Here is a 22,242-nt window from a genome sequence, read left to right as displayed (position 1 = left end):
TTTAGGGCCCTTTCCCTCCCTAGGTTACATTAGGAAACTTCTACTGCCACCATGGTCTATACGACATAGGCAAAAATGGTTCTACGTGCCCAGCAAATTTGGTGCCCAGTAATTAATTATCGTAGGCGGAGGGGACCGATCCGATATTTCACGAATTAGACACGGAACAGTCGAGTGGAAGATCGTGGACCCGAAGGCGGGAGTGACCATTCGGTGACTGTGATTAGCGGGCACTAATAAATTGTGCCGCCACCAGCAAGATAAGCCCAAATTCTGTGACCTTAAACCATAAGATAAAATCTGCCTAGGGACTTAAGTGGGCCCCGAAGTTCGGACGTTCTTCCCACGGAAACCCATCGTCCATACAGTTCACTAACTGTCCGGGTATTCACTGTTGTGCAACCAAGGGACTTTGGTCGACTCCATCAACTCCCGCCCTCTCTTCCCCGTCCACACGTTGTCCGGATTCTCTCGTCCGACTCCGGCTTGTCCTTCTAACCCCCCCACCTCTTGTATATATAATTCTAGCTTTCCTCCCGGATTCTTCTCTTTCTTTCTTCCTCATCTACTACCCTTCCCATAATAACATATCTGGATCACCTTGATCATTCTATATACCCGGAAGGATCCAATTATTAAAAATCAGCCATAATGACTGCCCAGAACCTCCCCTCCGAGCCCGAGTTCGAGCAGGCCTACAAGGGTATGTGATTCTATCTCCCGTACTGCAATTTTCTCTCTGCCCCTCCGAACTTTGGAATACCCCTCCAATGCCCCTCCATTATCGGGTTCTGCCCCCGATTTAATCCTTTACCCATTCGGCATCCTCGGCAAGTGGTCCTTCGGCAAGTGCTCAGCTAATCATATCGCTCCCCGAACAGAGCTCGCTTCCACCCTCGAGAACTCCACCCTCTTCCAGAAGAAGCCCGAGTACCGCAAGGCCCTCCAGGTTGTCTCCGTCCCTGAGCGCGTTGTTCAGTTCCGTGTTGTCTGGGAGGATGATGCCGGCAATGTATGTCAATAAGAAAAAACACCACCTCTACAACCTTAGAAGTCCATTCCGGCTGACAACTTTTTCTTTCTAGGTCCAAATCAACCGCGGTTTCCGTGTTCAGTTCAACTCCGCTCTTGGTCCTTACAAGGGTGGTCTCCGTTTCCACCCCTCCGTCAACCTGTCCATTCTGAAGTTCCTCGGCTTCGAGCAGATCTTCAAGAATGCCCTGACCGGCCTCAACATGGGTGGTGGTAAGGGTGGTTCCGACTTCGACCCCAAGGGCAAGTCTGACAACGAGATCCGTCGCTTCTGTGTCTCCTTCATGACCGAGCTCTGCAAGCACATCGGTCAGGACACTGACGTTCCCGCTGGTGACATCGGTGTCACCGGTCGCGAGGTCGGTTTCATGTTCGGCCAGTACAAGAAGATCCGCAACCAGTGGGAGGGTGTCCTCACCGGTAAGGGCGGCAGCTGGGGTGGTTCTCTGATCCGTCCCGAGGCCACCGGTTACGGTGTCGTCTACTATGTCGACCACATGATCAAGCACGCCTCCGGCGGCAAGGAGTCCTTCGCTGGCAAGCGCGTCGCCATCTCTGGCTCCGGTAACGTTGCCCAGTACGCCGCCCTGAAGGTCATCGAGCTCGGCGGTTCCGTCGTCTCCCTGTCCGACTCCCAGGGTGCTCTCGTCCTCATTGGCGAGGAGGGCTCTTTCACCGAGGAGGAGATCAACCAGATCGCCGCCATCAAGGTTGAGCGTAAGCAGATCTCCGAGCTCGCTTCCACCGCTGCCTTCAGCTCCAAGTTCAAATACATCCCCGGTGCCCGCCCCTGGACCAACATCGTCGGTCGCATCGACGTTGCCCTTCCCTCCGCCACCCAGAACGAGGTTTCCGGTGACGAGGCCAAGGCCCTGATCGCCGCTGGCTGCAAGTTCATCGCCGAGGGCTCCAACATGGGTTCCACCCAGGAGGCTATCGATGTCTTCGAGGCTCACCGTGAGGCTAACCAGGGTGGTGCTGCCATCTGGTACGCCCCCGGTAAGGCCGCCAACGCCGGTGGTGTCGCCGTCTCCGGTCTCGAGATGGCCCAGAACTCCGCTCGCATCAACTGGACCCGCGAGGAGGTTGACAACCGCCTGAAGAACATCATGGAGGACTGCTTCAAGAACGGTCTCGCTACCGCTCAGGAGTACGTTACCCCTGCCGAGGGCTCCCTGCCTTCCCTCGTTGCCGGATCCAACATTGCTGGTTTCACCAAGGTCGCTGAGGCCATGAAGGACCACGGTGACTGGTGGTAAATCAGTCATCATCACAAAAGTTAAAAAAGTGATGATATTTTTCATAACTGTGCTCTGAGTATAGTTTTGACGCATTTATTTTGTTCCGAATTTTGTCGAGCGGGTTTTGGATAGAGGCGCTGGTTTTTGCATTTGATGATATTCCCATTTGAGCATTTGGCTTTTGTCTGCTTTGGGATCGTCATGACGATTATGAAATTGAATGAATTATTCCAATACTTTATCCCATTGTAAACTCTTCTTTAGTAGTCCAACTAGTGCAAGTCTCTTCGCAAGACTTCTGCATGATCTTTCGCCATACGTAAACGTAATGAACAAATGACCATGAGACTTATAACAAACCTTATATACTGCATATCAGGTCAGGTGACGGCCGGCTCTTAAGATCGTGCAGTCTACAAATTCGTTATTTCTTGAATGACAACTGTTACCTTATTTTGATCGTATAAACAATTGTACCTGCCCAGGAATATCACAGCTGACCGCTCGGTGTATTTAGCTCGTAAGTGCCACTTGTAGTGTGCAGAATTGAATAGTCAGCCCTGTATTGCATACATCACAAAGACAAGAGGAAGAGCAGGGCTGTAAATTACTGCCATTCCAGCGACTCAATCCGCACCTAGGTATAATTCTGGACCGAAAGAATTTCATAGATCCCAAGCCCTCAAGTACATTTAAAACAAGAACAATCAAACGACCGAGATGTCAAGAAGCAAAGTGAACATGGGCAGTATGGCGGGCAAGGACAGAAGAAGTAATCTGCCTAAGTCTAGGAGACAAGACTTCATGTCCCCCCGTCTGGGATCTCCAATCGCCATTGCAATCTTCGTTTCACGCGGGACTTCGCCTTTCTTCACAAACAGCGTATCGAAATCAACAGAGTGAACGTGATATTTCTGGGGAATTACTGAGATTCATGGAACTTGCTTGAGTTAGGATCAAGAGACCTTTAGACTTAAAGAAGTGAAGTAAAATATCATTATAGTTGCTATGTGGGGTTACTGTCGAGTCTGCCGGTAGTGAATTTGATGCCCTGCACCGGATGTCCGAGCTCGTGGCGGCTATTGATATATCACCATAAGTGCGAGAGTTAAATTACCTGCCCCTTAGATAGATTAGAATACATCTGATATTTCAGAAGCCAGCAGACTACGCATAAATCACGGTTTCTACAAGAATTCTAAGCAAGCAATTTTAAACATTAAGTTCGATTGAGGGGATATATTCGGAAGACCAAACAACTAGGAAATTTCGACGAGTCCTTTTGTTATCCCAAACGCCATCGCTAAATGTAGGCTTGAAAGTAGCCCATACCACAGCGTAAATGCACTGGTACATATAGACGTCAACCAAAGTCAAAGGCGCCACGCTTTTCCAGTTCCATAGTAAAAGATAGCGAAAGGGTATCTAGACTTTTTCAAGACACAAAAGCAAAAAGAGTTGTGATGGTATTATGCGGAGACGAGAAAAAGTAATTCGTGAATCGTTTCGGGTATCAGTATCATAACAGTAAAGCTTAGCTCATTACTCAGGGATGGGGGAGTTGCGATGTCTCGAAGAGTTATTAGAAGAGTGGGAGTTATCCTGGGAGGTAGAGGTAGAGCTGAATTTGGAGTGAAGGCGTCGAGAGGAAGGGATTTGGTGTGTGTCGTCTGGGAAGGGGAGGTCGGGTAGATCGTCTGGATTGGAGACCAAGCTTCGTCGGCGAGAAAGAACGCCGCCTCTGGACTGATTTTCTTTCTCGCGGCGTATTGCGCTTACTGGGGCGCGGCTGCGACGACGATGACGACGTAGATACTCATTTGGTACTGGGTCGACTTGTTTCTTCACTGCGGGTACCAGGTTGAGATATAACGGGAAAATTGCGCCAGCAGCAAAGACAGCGACAAGGACGCAGAATGAATACGACACTCCGCGCGCATTGTACGCTGCGTATTCTGCAAATGGGAAGAAGACACCACCGGAGGTACCCATAGCGAGGATTGCGGAGGCGGTCTTGGTGTGTCGAGCAGTACCACGTAGAGAGAGGGCAAAGATAATGCTGTAGACACCACTCTCAAAGAGATAAACCATCATAATCATGACAACGGCCGTAGAGCCGGTGGTATTCATGGACAGTACCGAGAAGACAATCATGCCAACAAAGGCTAACATGAGAATCCAGCGAGGTTTCAAAAACCATTGCGCAAATGCGGCGAGGAAACGACCTATAGCAAATATGCTTTGGCCAATGGTCAGAAAGTCAAAAGGCGCCAGGGAAGAGTTGGGTTTCGCAGCAAGGACGAAGCGCTCGAGGCTGGTGGCAAGGACTTCTTGGCCAGCCACGTAGAAGAATTGCGACCAGACTCCTAGACCAAGGGTGAGCCAGACGACCGGAATACCAATGACCTTTGCCCTATTATCATCTCGGCGTCGATCTGCCAATTCTTCCAAATCCTCATCTGAGGCTTCTGGAATTGGCAGATAGTAAAAAGCCACGGCGAGAAGCACATCGAAGAGTGCAATGCCAAGATAAGTCCATTGGACATTAACCAGTGACTCAACAGACTGAACACTCCTGAAAAGAACCCTTTTTGCCAAAAGAGGAGATAAGACACTACCAACGGCTTGCACACCTTGTGATATGTTCAAACGAATCTCTGAGTTCTCCAAAGGCCCACATAGCGCAATGAACGGATTGGCAGCTGTTTCCAAAACCGCGAGGCCAAAACCAACAACAAAGTTCGAGACCGTAAATGCGGCGGTGGATGTGAGGACTGCAGAAGGCCAGAATATGAGTGATCCACAGGCATAAATACACAGCCCAGTGATGAATGTAGATTTGAATCCCCAAATCTTTAAGACCGGGCGGCCGACTAACAGTGGACCCACCACATAGCCTCCGAAATATGCGCCGTGTAGTCCCAAGGAGTGCCAAGTATCCAATTCCACAATCAATGCAAATTGGGTATTCAGTATGTCAAGGAAGCCATATGCGAAGCCCCAGAGGAAGAACAGTAAGGTGGTGATTGCGATCGGAGCTATGGACTCTCGGTTGTTCAGCTTCAGCATGCTCTCCGGGGATTTCATGTTGACAAAATCAAAGAAAGTGATATGAGGATAGGATGAGTTGGTTTGGGTATGAGACTCTGTGTCTTGGGGACCGGTTGGAGGATGGCCCAGGAAGTCGAGCATAGTTATAGGGGTGTTTGAGCTTCGGCGGCGAGTAGAGACGCTGCCGTGCCTTGCTGGAGAGGGTTTGCTCCCTTTACTGTCTGCTGGAGATTGGGTCAAGTCAGATTCCGGAGTCGCCACGGGCGGAGGTATAGCGACAGGGGCCTCCCCGGTTGCGTAGAGGCGCGGGGTCGGATCCGACACGTCGTTGGTGCCTTTAATTAATTTGGGTAAAATCCGAGCGACAAGAGGCTTTAAACTCGGAACGCATCCACAAATCACAGAGACGTTGACCTCGACGACTGACCACATGAAAGAAAGCGACGCATACCCTAAGAGTAATTAGCATCGAATTGACCAGTCTTGTAATTGATAGCCTTACAGCTAAAGTCCGCAGTCCCAACATTCTGAATATGAAGGGACTTCAATGCGACTTGGCGCGATGTAGCGGCTTGCTGGAGAAAAGCAATTCGAATGACATCGACGACGGCCACAAAGAATCCAAAACTGAATGTAATGACCAAAATAATCTTTTGTTTCTTTGGCAGGCGCATCTGAGTCAGAATCGGCATTGGAAGAAACAGAATCGCCAGGTCTGTGATGATATTTACGGGAGACGAGGACAAATAGAGTGTGACGATATCGGTACAGTGCGCGTCGGACGGTTGGTTGGCGAGCCACGCGGCGGATACTGGTTGACACTGGAAAATATTGACCAGAGTCAACGCGAGGCCAGCTGCATTGACTACAGCAAGAGTGACATAGTTCGCATTGCGGAACACTTTTTGGTTTCGTGTCAAGGTCATGTAGAAAACGAGTATCGACGTCTTAACGGCCATCAGCGCCGGGCTCTATTCGCGAATGGATATTAGTACGCTGTACTTGATGCTGGACATTTCTAAAGCTCACATAGAGGACGGTGAATGCATAGTTAGCCCTATTAAGAGCCGCCTCATTTTCGGGGGGAACATCGACCGCATGTAGACCGAGTCCATTGTGGATCGCGAAGAATAATGAGAGCGAAAAGCCGAAGTCAATCACCTGGAGTCTGTCTTAGCCAACTATCCTTAGACCACGTGACAGAGTATGCCGGTATGTCGCAACGGGGTGTAAGGGTACTGCAGGCTCTTGGAAGCCTGCAGTGACCTGGAGCCGACCTACCCACGCAAGCAACATCAAGTAGTCGTGTAGCGCGACCCTCCTAACTACAAAAACACGCGATATGAAGCGCAAGGCCACAAATACCGTGGCGATGGCGAAGAACGTGATCGAGACGCCGAGCGTGACCGGTTGGCGACCTGCCATATTGACCGTGTAGCTGCCACCGGGGTGGTACAATCACGATGCTCGAAAACGGGATGACTAGGGAGATCCACAAGCTAGTGCATCATTGTGGGTGTAAATGGGTTTGCGAGCATCGGGATCAACTGGAGACCGCATATCCTACCAAATCCGGGGTAGAAGGAATTTCGACAGGGAAGGTTGGAGGGGTGGAAAGTGGTTGGGTGGAAAATTATCACGAGAGCATCAAAATAGCAAGAACTCCGAGAGTCCCACTTTTCAAGATCTAGGGTGTGAGGGGGGAGAAAAGAGGAGGAGAAAATGTGGAGGTTGAGGAATGGATCCGCGTCATTGGTTCCCGCAAATCCGGGACTTGGGGAGAAACCGTTGTGCACCAAAACTCAACCATCGGACGCTCACCGTTCACCGTTCACCGTTCACCGTCAATTCTCTACGCGACAATCTTAGGGTTTAACACCGGGTGTGTTGGGTCGAAAATGACTCAAATCCATCCCACATCCCTCACCGCGCTTATTGGATCCGGTTAATCAATTCTTCCCCGGGAGGCGACGCCACCACGGAAAGTTGAGGGAATTTCCCGTCTCAAACGACGCCCCTGAGAGCCACCAAGAGCCATGGTGAGCCACAGGGGATTTAACATCGAAACCCTATCGAGATGAGTAACGTCTCAGTTCCATTTGTCCGACTTGGTTCGTTCCAAACAGAAGACCAATTTACCCCGGATCTCCCTCATCCCGCACGGCATTTCATTTCTCCGGAGACTAGACGATCCCGCACACCAAGCGGAAAGCCAAAGCTGCGTATACATATGTCAATCTGATCGATACTGATATACAATGGCATTGCAAGTGGAACTTGACCTTCAAGATCAACACCATGTCGGCTAATTATTCGAGCCAACGAGCCAATCATCAAGCTAGATCTCCACATCTCGGTCGCTTGCAGGTCCGATGAGCTTGGCATGTCGGCCCAAACAGGGCAGGCGATAAGGTGGCTATCGCACGCTAACTCAACAAGAGCAAGCGCAGTAAATCTCTAATTCATGGCGCTGATGGCCTGATTGTGTAAATCTGTGTCTGGGCAACTTCCAAAAAAGCCAAGTCACCATAAGTACCATAAACTGCAACTTAGACTAACGCAATCACTTCAACGTGCAGCGTTGCAGACTATTTGCTTGGCTTCCTCCTTTTAGTATGCATTTGCGAAAGACCCCTCTCGGTCGGTCTTGAATAAATCCCGTTCAGCCCGTGAATCCGTGAAATCATGTCTTCTCTTTCCGCATCTATGACCAGAATTTCCTCGATGTAGAACTGTATGGCGGCTAATCTGGACACTAATAGTATGACAGGTAGCATATACTGAACAGCAAACGATTGCATGCAAAAATTTAAAAATTATCATGATCTGCTCACCAACTGCAGGAACACCGACCCTAAGCGAACCGGTCTGCCCGGACGCGTTCACGAGCATGTGCTCTCGGTACTCAGAATCAGATTATAAGACACATTTCGCTCACATCCCATCTCAAGTCATGAACAATCTTGCTTCCTTGCATCGGTGCTTTTCACACATTCCTAGTGGAAAGTCTCAAGATGTTACTCTTCATGAGAAGACAGGCTGTTCTGGTGACCTTGCTTGCCTTTTGGATACCATTCGCCAATGCCCACACCGAATCTGCGGAGAGCTGGATCACTGACATCTGGGATCGCTTCAAAGAAGCGGTCGACTGTACCAGCTGCCAGGTGAGTGGTTGTTATGGCTCACAAATGCTCATCGTACCACCGGCTAAAACCCATATTTGATATAGCTTCTCCTGGGTGGGCTCAAACTCGTGGCGGGCTTTGGTGACGACTTTATGGTAGATGTCTTGACCGGAGTGTGTGCTCTAAGCGGTGTAAGTGACTCCTTCGAACTTCTGACTTGAGAAAGAAGACTGACATGAGCAGGCCGAGGACCCTGACGTCTGCGCTGGAGTTATTGCTAGCGAAGGACCTTCGGTTCATTACTCCCTGATGAATCTCGAAATAGGCTCTCATACTGCCAACACATTCTGTGCCAGCCTAGTGGGCTTATGCAGCTATCCAAAAGTTCGGGAGTACGATTTGGCATTTCCTGCTCCCAAACCGTCAATCAGTCGACCTCCACCAAGTGGGAAACCCCCAATCAAAGTAGTGCATTTCAGCGATACGCATGTTGACCTTGCCTACGAAACTGGCTCCAACTACGCCTGTTCCAAGCCTATATGCTGCAGAACCTACAATGAAGATGATGCGCCAGGCAACACCTCTTCTCCCTGTGGGCCTTGGGGAAATTCTCGCTGCGATCCTCCACACCGGCTTCAAGAAAGCATGAACGCCGCAATCGCGAATCTAACCCCTGCCTTCTCAATCTATACAGGAGATGTAGTAGCCCACGACGTCTGGTTGGTAGATAAGTCCGAGGTTCTCCAGAACTTCAATTCCACCTACGGCGCAATGGAAAACAGTCTCGGTCAAGTCTACGCCGCGCTGGGAAACCATGATGCAGCCCCACTCAATCTCTTCCCATCATCTAAAGTCCCCAGCACTTACAATCCGCAATGGGCCTACGACGCCCTAACGGCAAATTGGATGGCCCTCACAGGCCTACCATCCATCGAGTCTGCAGACGAGTACGGATCATATTCAGCCCTCCACCCAAACAGCAACCTACGAATAATCTCATACAACAGCATCTTTTACTACAAATATAATTTCTTCGCCTACACCGAACCAATGGAACACGATCCTAACAACCAGCTAAAATGGCTCATCGATGAGCTCCAAGCTGCAGAGAAAGCCTCCGAGCGCGTCTGGCTCATCTCCCATATCCCATCTGGTAACTCGGACCACTTCCACGATCATTCGCACTACATTGATCAGATCGTTCAACGGTATGACGCGACCATTGCCGCCTTATTCTTCGGTCATACACATCTAGACGAGTTCCAGATTTCATACTCGGACTATAACAACCGAAGATGGGATACGGCTACAGCTATGGGCTATATCGCTCCGTCAATGACACCAACCTCCGGCCCGCCTTCTTTCCGCGTCTACAATATCGATCCCGTTACATTCGGCGTACTTGATTATACACAGTATATTGCTGATATCAGCGACCCCGAGCAGACTTCTCTCGAATGGGTACCGTATTACTCCGCAAAAGAGGCTTATGGATCCAAGCTTGCGTCACCTGTAACCGATCCAGGTACAGAACTCTCACCGGCATTCTGGCATAACGTCTCCGTGGCTATGGAAAATGACCCTCAGATCTTTGGTGATTTCTGGGCTAGACGGTCGAGGGGGTATCAAGTTCCGAATTGTACTGGAGATTGTATTAGTGGTGAAATTTGCGCTTTGAGGGGAGCTGACGCGCAATATAACTGCTATGTGCAGAAAGTGGGATTTAGTTTCGAGAAGCGGGATAGCCAGGAGGGTGTTCGGGAGAGAGTCCTGCCTGAGTGTAATCATGCGGGAATGGCGCCTTTGTTGGCGAAGATTGCTCGGCGTGCTAGAGCTGTTAGGGATATGGAGAAGCGCTGATGTGCCTATAACAGCTTGGTGGTTCTCCTGAGATTAAGCTTAGTTATACTTTTGAGCTAGCATGAGGTTGGTAGTGATACAGATGGACCAGTATACATAAATCAAAGATATCAGTCAAACCCTGATCCCGACAACCCTTGTCTTTCAATCATCGCAACAAAATCATCATCCATCATGAACTCGCCTAGTTCCATCCCAAAAGGTGAGAAATCAAAGTCTGCAGCTTGTAGTTCGTCACGGTTGATAGCCAGAGACGGGAGAGAAGGAGCCGGGCCTTCGGTATCTGCATTCATATCAACGATGAGTCCTTCGAGAATAGTGCGAGCGCGTGTAGATCAAACTTACCAGGATCAGCTAAGACGTTATTAAAATGTTCCAAGAAACTTCGACATCGATCGATCAACCGATTTCCTTTATCGAGTTTTGAAAGAGCTGTGATTGCGCGACTGGGGTACTCTTTTAATTCTCTTGCTTCGTTGAGCATTGATGAACCAGTTACGTTTGTATCCCGGTATACCCAGATAGCGCCGAGGATCACTAATGCGGCATTGAAAGCTGCAATTTTGTTAGTAAAGTAGCATTCAGTGGATGGGAATAGGAACATGAAGAGACTTACTGTAGTAAAGCGAGTACCAATATGCACCCAACAAGCTTTGTTTCCATTTCGGATCGGAGACAATCCGGAAGATGATATTGATGATCTCCATAGCAGACATCGTGCATATAGCCATGCTGTTCATTCCGATTCGCTGTAAAAGTTTCAAATCTTCAAGATCACGATCGGGGGCTCGGCTTGCATTAATGAATTTGACGAGAACGGGTCTGTGGAGCAGGACTCGTAGATTAAGATAACGTAATGTCAAGATCACACGGAATTTCCAGGAGAAAGACTGATTGCCGGATACATTTTCTTGAGACATTTCGTCCAAGTTGGCTTTTGTAATTAGTTGTAATGAAATGGGGAGTGATCTCTCCCAGGAAAAGAGATTTTGTTCTATAGCGAAGACGTGGGACACTGTTTCGCTGACGGATAGCGGGTCTTCGCAGCCGATGTTTTGGCCATATAGAGAGTCGAGGACTTTCCAGAGATTTTTGTATAAGGTACTTGGTGAATTTTTTAGTAAATAAAATTAATATTCGTTCAGCGTGTAACTTACATGGTCGAGTTGAAGAAAGAGACGCTGAGACTGGATGTCTCGGTATCCACGACGGCTGAAGATGACTCAAATTGGTGCACCGAAGGAAGATCGAGCTTAACATAGCTATCTGGAATGGCGGCCGGTCGGCCAAAAGTCATGCTCAGAGTTCTATAAAATTAGCGCGTGTCATACTGCAGTAGTATTCTTCTCACCTATCCAGCATAACACAACAGTACCAAGTTCGCTTTCGAGACTCCTGTTCTAAGGGATCGAATGTTCGAGATGCGTGTTGAGAGTGAAGTCCAAGCTGTAAAGCACCTTTCACAGCTAGTCCATGGACGTTCCATACTTGCACAGACTTTTGAGTACCTTGCAAGTACTGACCCGTCAGAAGATGAAATTGAACTGGGGAGGAGTCAGTACGAATAATCAACCTGAAGTTATTCGGTCGTGTTGATTTACCAAGTTCCAAAGTGGTACCACGCCACAGCTCACTACCACAAAGACCAAGGCCACGCTGATAGAAAACATCCGATTCAGCAATACGCGTATCCGCACTGGCACCATTCGACTCAGCAGTGATAGTAGCCATAGCCAAGATCATATTCAAAAGACCAAGCCAGCTTTTCCGAACCCCAGTAAAGTTCTCCCGTGCCATGCGGTGGTAGGTAGCCAAGAAAGTCTGGGGAAAGATATACGGGTAAAGTAAACCCGTTTCTGAGAAATAGAGGTTTATCAAAGCCAGTGTCTCTGATTGAGAGGGCAGTGCGAAAATATTGACCTTCTCTTGTGCAGGTTGGCGCAGTGTTGACGGTTTTGAAACGCTTATAAAGCCACCATCCGCAGTCCCGGGGGACAGAGAGTACCCTTTCTGGACAACTGCACTGGACAAATGTCTCAAGAAAGCGATATTAGAAGATGGACCTGGCCTCATCAGTATTTCTCACCTTGCCACATAAAACCTACAGGGGGTCATACCAAAGAATCCCGAATCCTCCTCATCAGCAAAAGAAATCGCCCCCATCGCATCAACAGAGTCCTCGTGCCCAACAAGATCAGAAACATGAATTGCATCTCGCACCTCCCCACGAACCCCTTCACGTGCCTCCGGCCCCCGATCAACACGAACGGTCAACCCATCAACATCACTTCTCACAGTCCTGAAGCAATCCTCAAGTCTCTTAACGCGATCTTCTAAGCCGTGTAGGTACTCCTTCTGCACGATTACATTCGTTGCCGTCGCGGGGGGCGTATACATACATTCAAAGCCCAGGTCGGCGCACAGCGAGCAGCGAGGCCGCAGGCCGTCACATCTGGATTTCCGGGTCCGACACGCATCGCAGGCGACGGCTACACGACGTCTTTTTGATGCCTGGGCCTCTGAGGTGGACTCTTTTGATGGGGCCATTGATGTTCTTTTGATGAGTAGGTGTAGTTGCACTGGGGTGTTCGGATCGGGGAACGGTCGGGTAGGATTATGGATGGCGCGGGTAGATCGGAAGGGATCTTCCCTGCGAGTGGAATGTTGAGTCAACGATGTTGATTTACTACTTTCATTTTTTTATCTCAAGGATATAGACGGGCATAGAAAATATGCCCATGTCTAAATGTTCGTTAGTATTAGTAGGTATACGGAATAAGCAATACAAACGAGAGCGGCTAGATTTCAAATGTCGATTCTCTCATCCCATGGGATCCGTAATAATCCTCCGGTGCACGATAGCCTAACGGTTGTACATCCTCCCACTTCACACCTAGATTCGATAGAAATTGGGCCTCTCCTCATTCAGCTAGCACAGGATGGCCGTGTATCTTCGGGATCCCGAGTCTTCGAAATCAGTAGATTACCCGATCTTCGACGACCTTTCGTGGACTGGGATTGGATTTCTCGGCCTCTTCGAAATCGATCAGGATTGTTCATCGTCCACACCTAGCATAACGTATTTCTCTCTTATATCTTATTGAAGTCAAGGGCAAGCTCAATTTTCAAAAAGGCTTTGGTCATGAGCAATCGAATACCATACCAGTATGGACAACCCCAGTTTCCGTATGAAGGAAGTCCAGAGCAAAAAGAACATGAAGCACAGCCGGCTTCACTAACTCCGCAGGAAGATGTTTTCCTTTTGCTCTGTTCATTAGTTCATGAAGACTCATACCTAAAGGCGGGTGCACAAGACACTGATATGAGTGCTCGTTATCAGCAGATCTGAGTTGAAAGTCATCCAGCGCGCGCCGGACGAGAGTTGAGCCTATATGACTAGACTTTATGCTTCGAAGATGATCATAGATCCCCTTTTCTCTTTCCCCGGGTCCTGAGTTCCGTTCGCACATTTTCAATGTGACATAGGCATCTTCTCTATAGCTGTCAGCTATCATGTCCGATTTGCTAATCATGAAAAGGGAACTTACCTTGAATTCCTACCGAGCCATATGGTGTTATACCCTCAGTAGCCTAATTTCCCAAGTACTTTATACCCTGGGTGAAAGATTTCGCCGATTTGAACTGGATAGAAGTGGTCTTTGGTGTACCATTGCAGTGTTTCCTCTTCTAGCTTATCATTTAGGTTGGGAAGAATGGCTGGTTGAAGCGCCTGTCGAGGCAAACGAAGTGGTCTTCCAGAGAGTAACCGTGTAAATCAACGCGGTAGACGTATCATCGTCACGGACTAGACCTGATGTGAGTAGTAGTAAACAAAGGAAGGTACTATTGCCATTACGCCTAGCCACGTGACCGCCATATAGTAGCACAAGCAACTATCATCATTATCTTTTCTATGATCAAAAATCCTGCAAATAGAATTCCGATATCAAGGATCGTGTGTGGTTGCGCAGCTGACGATGTATCCCAAGACTCGATATACTCCGAGCCAGTAAGATTCGTTCCCACATCATGCACACCCTCAGTCCTCGGGCGCTTAGACAAAAGCGCTTCTTAGTACTCTCTATCTGAAACTTCAAAATCAGACGATATGCAAGATCCCGACCCAACCGAAAGCTTGTCTCAGCCCTGCTACGTCACATTCTACATTGTTCCGGTGCATGTTGGGAATGCGAATGAGGGGGTTGCTCTACGCGCCGACTCCACACCTCCACGAGTATATCGATACCGTGCGGGGTTTCTGGATTTGCTGAAGAGATGACTGCATGAAAACGAAGTATGAGAAATGTAGAAAATTATGTTTCAGGAAAGAGTACAAAGAAAGAAAAAGTTGGAAGCTTCCTGAGCAAATAGGCCGGCTTATCTCTTCATGTCCAGTTCTTACCAAATACGCTTACTCGGGCTACGACTTGAAAGAAACTATCAAAGGATTTTTTTTGGATTCTGTATTTGCCTTTGGAAGACAACAATGGTATCACATGGATAAAAGATAAAAAGGGTTGAGAAAAAGCTTTCGTAAATCGTGTAGGCTCGCAAATGGGAAAGAACCAGCAAAACCCATATATGCAAATGAAAGTGCCAACGGTTGTACAAGACATCTTCTTCAGAGAATGTTCATCCTCGATCTAATGGCACGGCCACAAGATCAGGAAAAAAAGAATGGGCTAAATGGGGTTTTAAAGAAGTGAAAATGAAAGTGGTGTGAAAGAATGAGAAAATGAAAGTGGAAGGGAGATATTTATGCTTTCACACAATATCTGTATCCCTTCCAGAGATTCGTGCAGGATTCGTCCAATCCAGAATTCCAGCTCATGAGGTCGGACGCAGTGATGCCGTATTGGCTTTCGACTTTTTCGCAGTAATCGCCTTCTACTACTGCGTGGTACTCCGTGCAAGATGAAGATGCGTATGGGTAAATGGGGACTCCTGATGCAGATGCGGATGCGCTAGACGTCGCACTGGGGACAGTGGAAGTGGCGGCAGCGGCTGTGGGGACCACGACGGCTGTTGGGACCACTGCAGTACTGGTAGTTGCCTCGGCAGTCGGGGTAGCGGCTGCGGGGGTCTCGGTGGGAGTGACAGTGGCAGCGGGGACGGTGGTAGAGACAGCGGTGGGCTCAGGCACGACGCTCGAGGTAGAAGAGGCAACGGCGGAGGCAGAGGCAGAAGAAGAGCTTCCAGAGCTGCTACTGCTGCCTGTCCAGGAGGTACCAGTCAAGCTGCCAATGGTAGAGGAGTCGCAGCTGCTGGTGCCGGAAGACCAGCCCAGAAGACGGTTAGCGACGTCGGAGACGTAGCAGGCCGTGGCGCCGCCCTGGCCGAGGTTACCATCCGAGGCGAGAGAGCCGGAGTTGTAGACACGAGCGCTCTTGTAGTAGTCTGTGGCGCTGGAACCACCCTGCTGGGCGAGGATCTGCTTGAGACCGTCGCCTTCGGAGGTACCTTCGACACCATCGACGATCATCTGGTGGATCTCGCTGTATGGGCAGGGGTTCTGGACGGTGCCGTCCTTGTTGCAAGAACCGGTTCCGTCGTGGCTTTGCATGAGACCTGGGTTGACGACGCCGTTGTCGGTGGTTTGGACACGGACACAGCCGTTGGACTCTTGCATCACGATGGCGAGGATGAAACGGGCGTCGACACCGCTGGAGGAAGCAACTGCTTGGATGGCCTTCTTCACGTTGGCGTTCTCGTCGTCGGTGTTATCCGCCACGCCGAATTGAGCACAGCTCGCGGACATGACTTCCAAGTTCGACTCGTACATATCATCAAAGGTGGTAATCCACTGGGCGATCGAGGGCCACCCATCAGACACCAAACCATCACCACCAAAAACTGCTTCATAAAGGTTCGAACTGCGTTCGCTGAGGGAAGGACTGGACTCTGCAACTGCAGACTTCTTGTAGAGATAGGATGCTATCGGCGCCCCAGAAATGAGGGGGAGGCTGCCGGCAGCCAAAAGCTATTCGAGTGCTCGTTAGTATAAGATGTCAAGTAGATAGATATGCAGATCACATACGAATGGAAGGATGAACATGTTTGCTGAAAAAGGAGTGCCCAGCACAACAAAAAAAAGAGAGAGAGAAGAAGACTTGCTTGCTCAATCCATCGAGGAGAGCGAGGATACAGTATATGTACCCTGGGCAGTGGAGAACAAACTCAGAGGTCCACCGCAAGGTACCAACGTGAATGGAGAGGACCCCACAATGGGCCAATCACGGAGCGACGGGAACCTTGCGGCGCAGGAGGTGAAACAGCCTAAAGGCCCCATTCTCTCGAACGGGGTGGCCTGTGAAAGGTAACGATGGACGGAGCCATCGCTAGTTTCAGGTGAGGGATCATTAAGGCGGAGACATGGCCTTGCATCGGCACGCCGTTGTTACGGATGATGATTGGTGAAGGAAGCTGATCTTTTCTCAAGCCTTCAGCTATGTCCACCACCAATAATACTGCGCCCTCGGTGGTTCCGTGTGATTTTTACTTTCCTTTCAGTGTATCATCTTTTCTCGAGTTTTCAGGTTACATTTTTCCCGAATAATGAAACTAAATTAAGGAGATGCTCCCTATTCATTCTGCTAATATTACTTCTTTCATTACCACGGGAGATTTAATCAATCGAACGCCACATCTCTCTGTCAATCTGAACCCCAAGATACGAGTGGCTTGAATCTTGGCTTTCGAGTTCGGTGGGTCTCCCCTTTCTCTAAGCCTCCATGTGGGCATTCCCATCGAGGGCTGGAAACCCTTGAACTTGGCCCCAGTGAACCCAGTGACATAATGTCTCTAGTGTGCTCCGTAGAAAGGATTGAGCTGACGAGTCCCTTGGTGTCAAGTAGTATCCGATCGAAAAACGCCCCAAACTAGTCTCATACAAAGCTAATCCTTCGGACTCCGTAGCTTGGTCCCAGTACACGGTACTGTATCTCGGGGATCGCGCGCGTATGCGATCCGGTCACCACCTCGGGAAATTTACCTTACCCAAGGCCAGGTCTAGGTTTCTTGATCTGCCTTCACGTAGCATTGTGGCTTTTTCCTTCTTCTCCATCAATGACGTGAGAGAATACCGAATAGGCAGGATTGTTTCTCGTGCGTTGGTCCCAGCGTCTAACTGTGGGGCCCGCGGCCCAAGCGAAGTCCCAGGAGATGTAGAAAAAGGTATTGATCAGATTGATCACTGTGACTCTGCAGATTCGATAGTCCCTGATATTAACCATGTGAAAGTCCTTATTCATAGACTGCAACATTGTTCGGATAGTCTATATAGTGGTGATAGAACATTGCCTCAAGTATGGGGTGATCGTCGAACTGCGGCAGATACACCGCTTCTCTGGGTCGGCAAATGCTACCTGTATCGCGTTCGGGACTTTCTTCCCAGGGAAACTTCTGGCCCCGATCGTGGGGTGGATACCTGTGATTAGTATGTGACGAGAGGTAGTCCCGCAAGACTCTCGCTAGAATACACCGAATGGCCATATTGCTCTAAAACATGACTCACCCAATAATGGGACTCGGTGGCGAAAGCTCAGTGAATTCAAGTACGGAGTAGTGTGGCCAAAAATGGTGCCTGACTGGCCCAAGTCTCAAACTATGTATCAGCTACTAACGCAAGTCCAAGTGCGATACGAACGGAAATGGCAATTGCCAACGGTGGTTGTTTTTGACAAACACACAATGACATGGAGAATTGTTTGAACATTTGTTTGCTGTACATTAGCCAGTCCAAATCAATATTTTCATATTCTAACCTCATATCTTTCAACCTCATTTAGATCAACACTAGATTAACGCTAGCTTACTGTTCCCTCCTTCATTAAGCTCTAGACGAAGAAATCGGCACGTTGGGAACAATTTGACCACTTCGCTTGTAATACGGCGGCCCCCATGAACGCTTGCCTCTACCTAGAGCTCCATCAAGGCGACCGCCTGGTTGTTGTAACCAATGCTAGCTTACTAGGTCCAACCTGGAGAGTATTTTGCTCAATTCCAGGGTAGCCGCGTCCTTGCTAACAGTGCTGAATAAACAACTTCTCGTCGTCCTCCCTCGTATCAGGATGATGGGGCCTAAATGGTGTGTACCACCACTTGGGCAATCGTCATCCTCAAGCAACAATCAACAAATTACGGCGGTATTCTTAATTGAGCAGGCGGCCTAGAAGCGCCTAAGGCGCGTTTGAGGGACCGTTGCCCTAAACGTCTACAACAAACGACATGTACACGAAGGAACATGCAGATGCAGTTATCCCACCAGAACATAAACCTCGATCCATCACTATCTTGACCATGAGGACTTTAGATCAGGTTCAGGGTCACATAGCCAAGCTGCAAACCCGTGTCGAACTTCAATGGCGGATCATATTGCAAACGCCGTGGCGGTGGTCAGGTGAGCTCTCATTCGATGTTACGAGCTGCAGAACGGTGCAGGAGGGGTGGGTGGTTCAAGGTGCATCCTGGAATGGTCAGTGAATTCTATGAAGCTGGAGAAACATACAGCACCCAAGACTCGGCTCTCTGCTGAGAGTCAGGGACAGCATGGTTGCCTGCTTGTTTCACAATTCGTCAAAAGCTGCGATACGATTCTGCAAATACTCCGCACCATAGGTCTGTAGGATATATAGCTATGTAGCTTCAGAAAAGCAATTTCTACAAAAAACTTAAAATATACTTTATCGAGTGCCACAAGTTAGTGATAGATCTTAGAGATAGCTACCTGCTCTAGCGATACGAACTGATTGATAAAACTTGTAGCAAATTATTATACAGCACAACGCTAATTAACGGTAAATCGGCTGCCGAAAATGGCTGCACTGGACGCCGGGTTAAGCTCCCTTTTTACCAAAATCGTAGTCATCACAACATCACGGGCACTTGAATATACTACTTATATTATATAGCCTAGTAAGAAGGCACTAACAGCACTGGCCTAGCTTCACTCCAATTTGGACACTATTATTGATAGCCTGCGTACTCTGCGGAACGTCAAATTCAGGGTTAAACTCGAAGAAATCAGCCGGCTTCAGGAAAACCGAGAGAGATTCGACCCCCATGACAGGGAATTGCTCTGGAGTCGCGGTATGGGTCATCCCAATTTTATGCCAAATGACAATATCCTCGTTCTTCACATCCTCGTTCCGCGCCGCATAGTCGAACACCCCGTCAGTCTCCTTCACGCTCTGCTCCGTCCACCGTCCACCAGCCCATAGATCTCCATCCCGATACCGGGTTACCCAGATATGGTGTTCGGCGAATCGTGCGCGTTGGCGAGTCACTAAGTTCTCTCCGGTGAGAAGCATCTGCGACGGGTGAGGAACGAGTTTGTATTCAACTGGATTGCCCGAGACGTTGTTGTGATGGCTCTTATTAATGATTTCAAGCCGGAAGCATATTCTATGCTCATCACCGTGCCATTTTTGAGATATTCCTCGTAGAGATCACATATCCTTGCATGCCATGGTGGATACATGTGCAGCCGAGACTATCTAGTGCCCCAACTTGAGGTGAAATTACTTGTCTGGAGTGGTCTGGAAAGTGTGGGTCAAATCGACATCTTTCAACTCTCCAATTGAAATTCCATTCCATATATTGATTCTAGGTCATTTTAATGAATCGCCCGAGGAGCTCGCTCAGCCTCGTAGCCTCTGGGATCCGTCCCTGCCACCACATCACAACGGCAGTGGTAATCCCGCCTAGAGTCACGACGGTGAGAGTCAAGTTGCGCAGACATTGAACGAAGCGCCTTTTGATGAGTTCATCTGCGCGCTCGGCGTAACTGCCTGGAGTATTAGTTCGGGGGAAGGGCTCGTCGGGAACAGGCTTGTCGAGAAACTATCTCTGTCATCAGCCATAGTTTTGAGAAAAATCCAGATTCTTCCAAATCATACCTTGCAAAGCGGCTCCCAGCCATCCTCGACGGACCACTCAAGCAACTTATCCTTAGGCACCATACCCCGAACCATGTTGCAGTGGTCGCGATAGACCCACTTGGCGTTTCGCTGGATACCATCTGTGGTGGTGACGCTATGAAACACGCCTGGATATCCATATCTTAAGTAAAGAGTGTACAGCCAATGAAACTCCGCGGAGAACCACTGCATCCCCCATATAGTCCATGATTGATCGACCCCTTGGACGATGGTTTTGTCGATGCTGCGGTACCAGGCGTTTATATCGGGACGCACGTTGAGGATCACTTTGGCGTCTGGGTAGGCGGCGAGCAGCTCGGGAGCAAATAAAATGGACAAGGAGTCAACCACAGCCTGGTTATCACCAAGGAGAATGTCGAACTCCGCGCTGGTAATCTGCACGTCGCCATCGCGAGCACCGTTGTATTTCCGCCGCACTAGCTCAGTACAGTGTTGCAGCTTGCTGCCATCTGGCTCGAAGACCAAGTCCCAGCCATGATATGTTGGCAGGCCCAGAGTTCGCAAGGCCACGCTTAATGACTCGGTTCCGGTGCGGGGTAAGCCCAAGCAAAGCACCTCGACGGGCTTGCTGCGTTTGTGCGGAGCCGGTTCGGGGAATCCGTAGAGTAACCGTTGGAGGGCGTACATTGGGGCTTGAAAGGTGAAGCTGGCGTGAGCTTAGGAAGAGGGGTCTTCCACATAAGTAGTAGCTACAATCGGTCGCATGATTCTCAGAGCGGGTCGATTGGGGGCCTGATTACGAATGCGGTTGGGGGCCTGAAGTTATTTTCTGGGAATCAAGTTATAAGAGGTGTGGAGGTAAAACTGATTTTGAAATCTACTGTAGGACCATTCTTGAAAATAGAGCTCGTGGATCAGCTATCGGGCGATTTAAAAGGACAGGCTTCGCGGTTTGAAATCGCAAAGCTCGCGGTTCTGAACAGCATAACTGTTTTAGGCAAGATTGACAAAGCGTACTGACGCGTATGCTTCGGAATGAGGAAGAACTGATCCGCGCCAACTCGCATAATTAACAAACAATGCTTTTTGGTTGATGTTGCTCATTCTGTTTATGCAGCGCGGTTACCATCGGAGCACGCGAAAGCCATAAAGCAAGACGCGAAGTGAAGGGGCTGATCAGGGGAAAGAGCAATAAGGTGAGCGATCAGGATGCTCAGTGAGCAGCTCAGGGTCGCTCAGGGTGGCGGGGTGACTAACTCACCCGTGATCCGGGAGCCGATATCTCAACCCGAAGCGGCAATGTTACCGTCAACATTATTACGATAAAAGTTATGTGGACTATTAACCGGATTATGTGGAGCAAAGATTCATGTAGACTCCCTACAAACACCTGTACCTATCTAGTGAATGATGCTCAGGCAGTCTTTACTTTGCTCAATTGGTTCTCTTGTGACCCATGTATATGCAGTGTTGCCTTTCTATCATAAAGAGCAGTCTTCTCATCACCTATCACATTCCTTGCTATAATAAGTGTACTAATGAATCATATACAGTCTGACTCACCTGGACTTTTTTTTCCCCCTCTAATTCCTCTAGCAATCACGAAGACATTAACAAAAATTTCTCCATGAATTCCTTGCCACTGTCGCGCTAGCAGGTGGTTCGGGTAGCCTTCAACATTTACCATCAGATAGATTCGTAAGTAAAGACCTATGATTTTCGATGATAACAGGAGAAACCTGTATCAAGGTGGGAAGAAGCCATAAACCCGAGGAGTTGTGTGACACCCGAAAGTTCAACTTGGCGGTTGTTTTCCAAGCTTGATATCCCCGGAGCCAGTGGAAAACCTCAATTGTCAGCCAACAGCTACTTGATGAGGTGTCATGATAAATGACCTAATAGTTACATGTTCGACCTTGAATCTCGAAAGTTCGTTGGTAAGTGCCTAGGTAATCAGCTTTAGGTACATTCTGATATCCACGTCGGTCGATCACTGGAATGCTTTCCTCCTCAGATCCTTCCTGTCTCTCTTCAGTCAGCCCTTTCTGTCCACTT

The 22,242-nt window shown here is 49.0% G+C and overlaps 8 protein-coding genes across 8 annotated transcripts; 2 read left to right on the top strand and 6 right to left on the bottom strand.

Annotated features, from left to right (window-relative positions):
- The first annotated feature begins 572 nt into the window (after positions 1–572).
- On the top strand, positions 573–2,415 carry N7484_008632 (glutamate dehydrogenase). Its single transcript, XM_057119019.1, has 3 exons — positions 573–703; positions 882–1,012; positions 1,086–2,415. Exons 1-3 carry the CDS (start codon positions 652–654, stop codon positions 2,289–2,291), a joined length of 1,389 nt encoding a protein of 462 aa, XP_056968574.1. The 5' UTR covers positions 573–651; the 3' UTR covers positions 2,292–2,415.
- Positions 2,416–3,815: 1,400 nt separating this feature from the next.
- N7484_008631 (putative MFS monosaccharide transporter) lies at positions 3,816–6,749 on the bottom strand (the record flags this gene model as incomplete). The annotated part of the gene is made up of 4 exons (XM_057119018.1): positions 3,816–5,776; positions 5,827–6,295; positions 6,354–6,485; positions 6,507–6,749. 4 exons carry the CDS (start codon positions 6,747–6,749, stop codon positions 3,816–3,818), a joined length of 2,805 nt encoding a protein of 934 aa, XP_056968573.1.
- Positions 6,750–8,338: 1,589 nt separating this feature from the next.
- N7484_008630 (sphingomyelin phosphodiesterase) lies at positions 8,339–10,309 on the top strand (the record flags this gene model as incomplete). The annotated part of the gene is made up of 3 exons (XM_057119017.1): positions 8,339–8,488; positions 8,554–8,640; positions 8,693–10,309. The coding sequence occupies 3 exons, from the start codon at positions 8,339–8,341 to the stop codon at positions 10,307–10,309; spliced, it is 1,854 nt and encodes a 617-aa protein (XP_056968572.1).
- Positions 10,310–10,419: 110 nt separating this feature from the next.
- On the bottom strand, positions 10,420–12,856 carry N7484_008629 (uncharacterized protein; the record flags this gene model as incomplete). Its single annotated transcript, XM_057119016.1, has 7 exons — positions 10,420–10,592; positions 10,655–10,864; positions 10,926–11,413; positions 11,467–11,616; positions 11,661–11,853; positions 11,911–12,372; positions 12,427–12,856. 7 exons carry the CDS (start codon positions 12,854–12,856, stop codon positions 10,420–10,422), a joined length of 2,106 nt encoding a protein of 701 aa, XP_056968571.1.
- A 593-nt stretch (positions 12,857–13,449) lies between these two features.
- Positions 13,450–14,039, bottom strand: N7484_008628 (protein kinase; the record flags this gene model as incomplete). Its single annotated transcript, XM_057119015.1, is given in 3 exon segments — positions 13,450–13,817; positions 13,858–13,900; positions 13,917–14,039. Coding segments are annotated over 3 exon segments (534 nt in total), but the record flags the coding sequence as incomplete, so codon positions are not given.
- Positions 14,040–15,065: 1,026 nt separating this feature from the next.
- N7484_008627 (LysM peptidoglycan-binding domain-containing protein) lies at positions 15,066–16,364 on the bottom strand (the record flags this gene model as incomplete). The annotated part of the gene is made up of 2 exons (XM_057119014.1): positions 15,066–16,289; positions 16,347–16,364. The coding sequence occupies 2 exons, from the start codon at positions 16,362–16,364 to the stop codon at positions 15,066–15,068; spliced, it is 1,242 nt and encodes a 413-aa protein (XP_056968569.1).
- A 2,869-nt stretch (positions 16,365–19,233) lies between these two features.
- On the bottom strand, positions 19,234–19,617 carry N7484_008626 (Copper amine oxidase N2-terminal; the record flags this gene model as incomplete). Its single annotated transcript, XM_057119013.1, has 1 exon — positions 19,234–19,617. The coding sequence occupies one exon, from the start codon at positions 19,615–19,617 to the stop codon at positions 19,234–19,236; it is 384 nt and encodes a 127-aa protein (XP_056968568.1).
- Positions 19,618–19,912: 295 nt separating this feature from the next.
- Positions 19,913–20,874, bottom strand: N7484_008625 (sulfotransferase family protein; the record flags this gene model as incomplete). The annotated part of the gene is made up of 2 exons (XM_057119012.1): positions 19,913–20,149; positions 20,206–20,874. 2 exons carry the CDS (start codon positions 20,872–20,874, stop codon positions 19,913–19,915), a joined length of 906 nt encoding a protein of 301 aa, XP_056968567.1.
- Positions 20,875–22,242: the final 1,368 nt, after the last annotated feature.

Source organism: Penicillium longicatenatum (genome assembly GCF_028827895.1).
Source record: "Penicillium longicatenatum strain IBT 33135 chromosome Unknown contig_6_segment0_segment0, whole genome shotgun sequence".
In the NCBI taxonomy this organism is placed as follows: domain Eukaryota; kingdom Fungi; phylum Ascomycota; class Eurotiomycetes; order Eurotiales; family Aspergillaceae; genus Penicillium; species Penicillium longicatenatum.
Note: the sequence above shows the minus strand (reverse complement) of the source record. Positions and strands in the feature narration are given on the sequence as shown.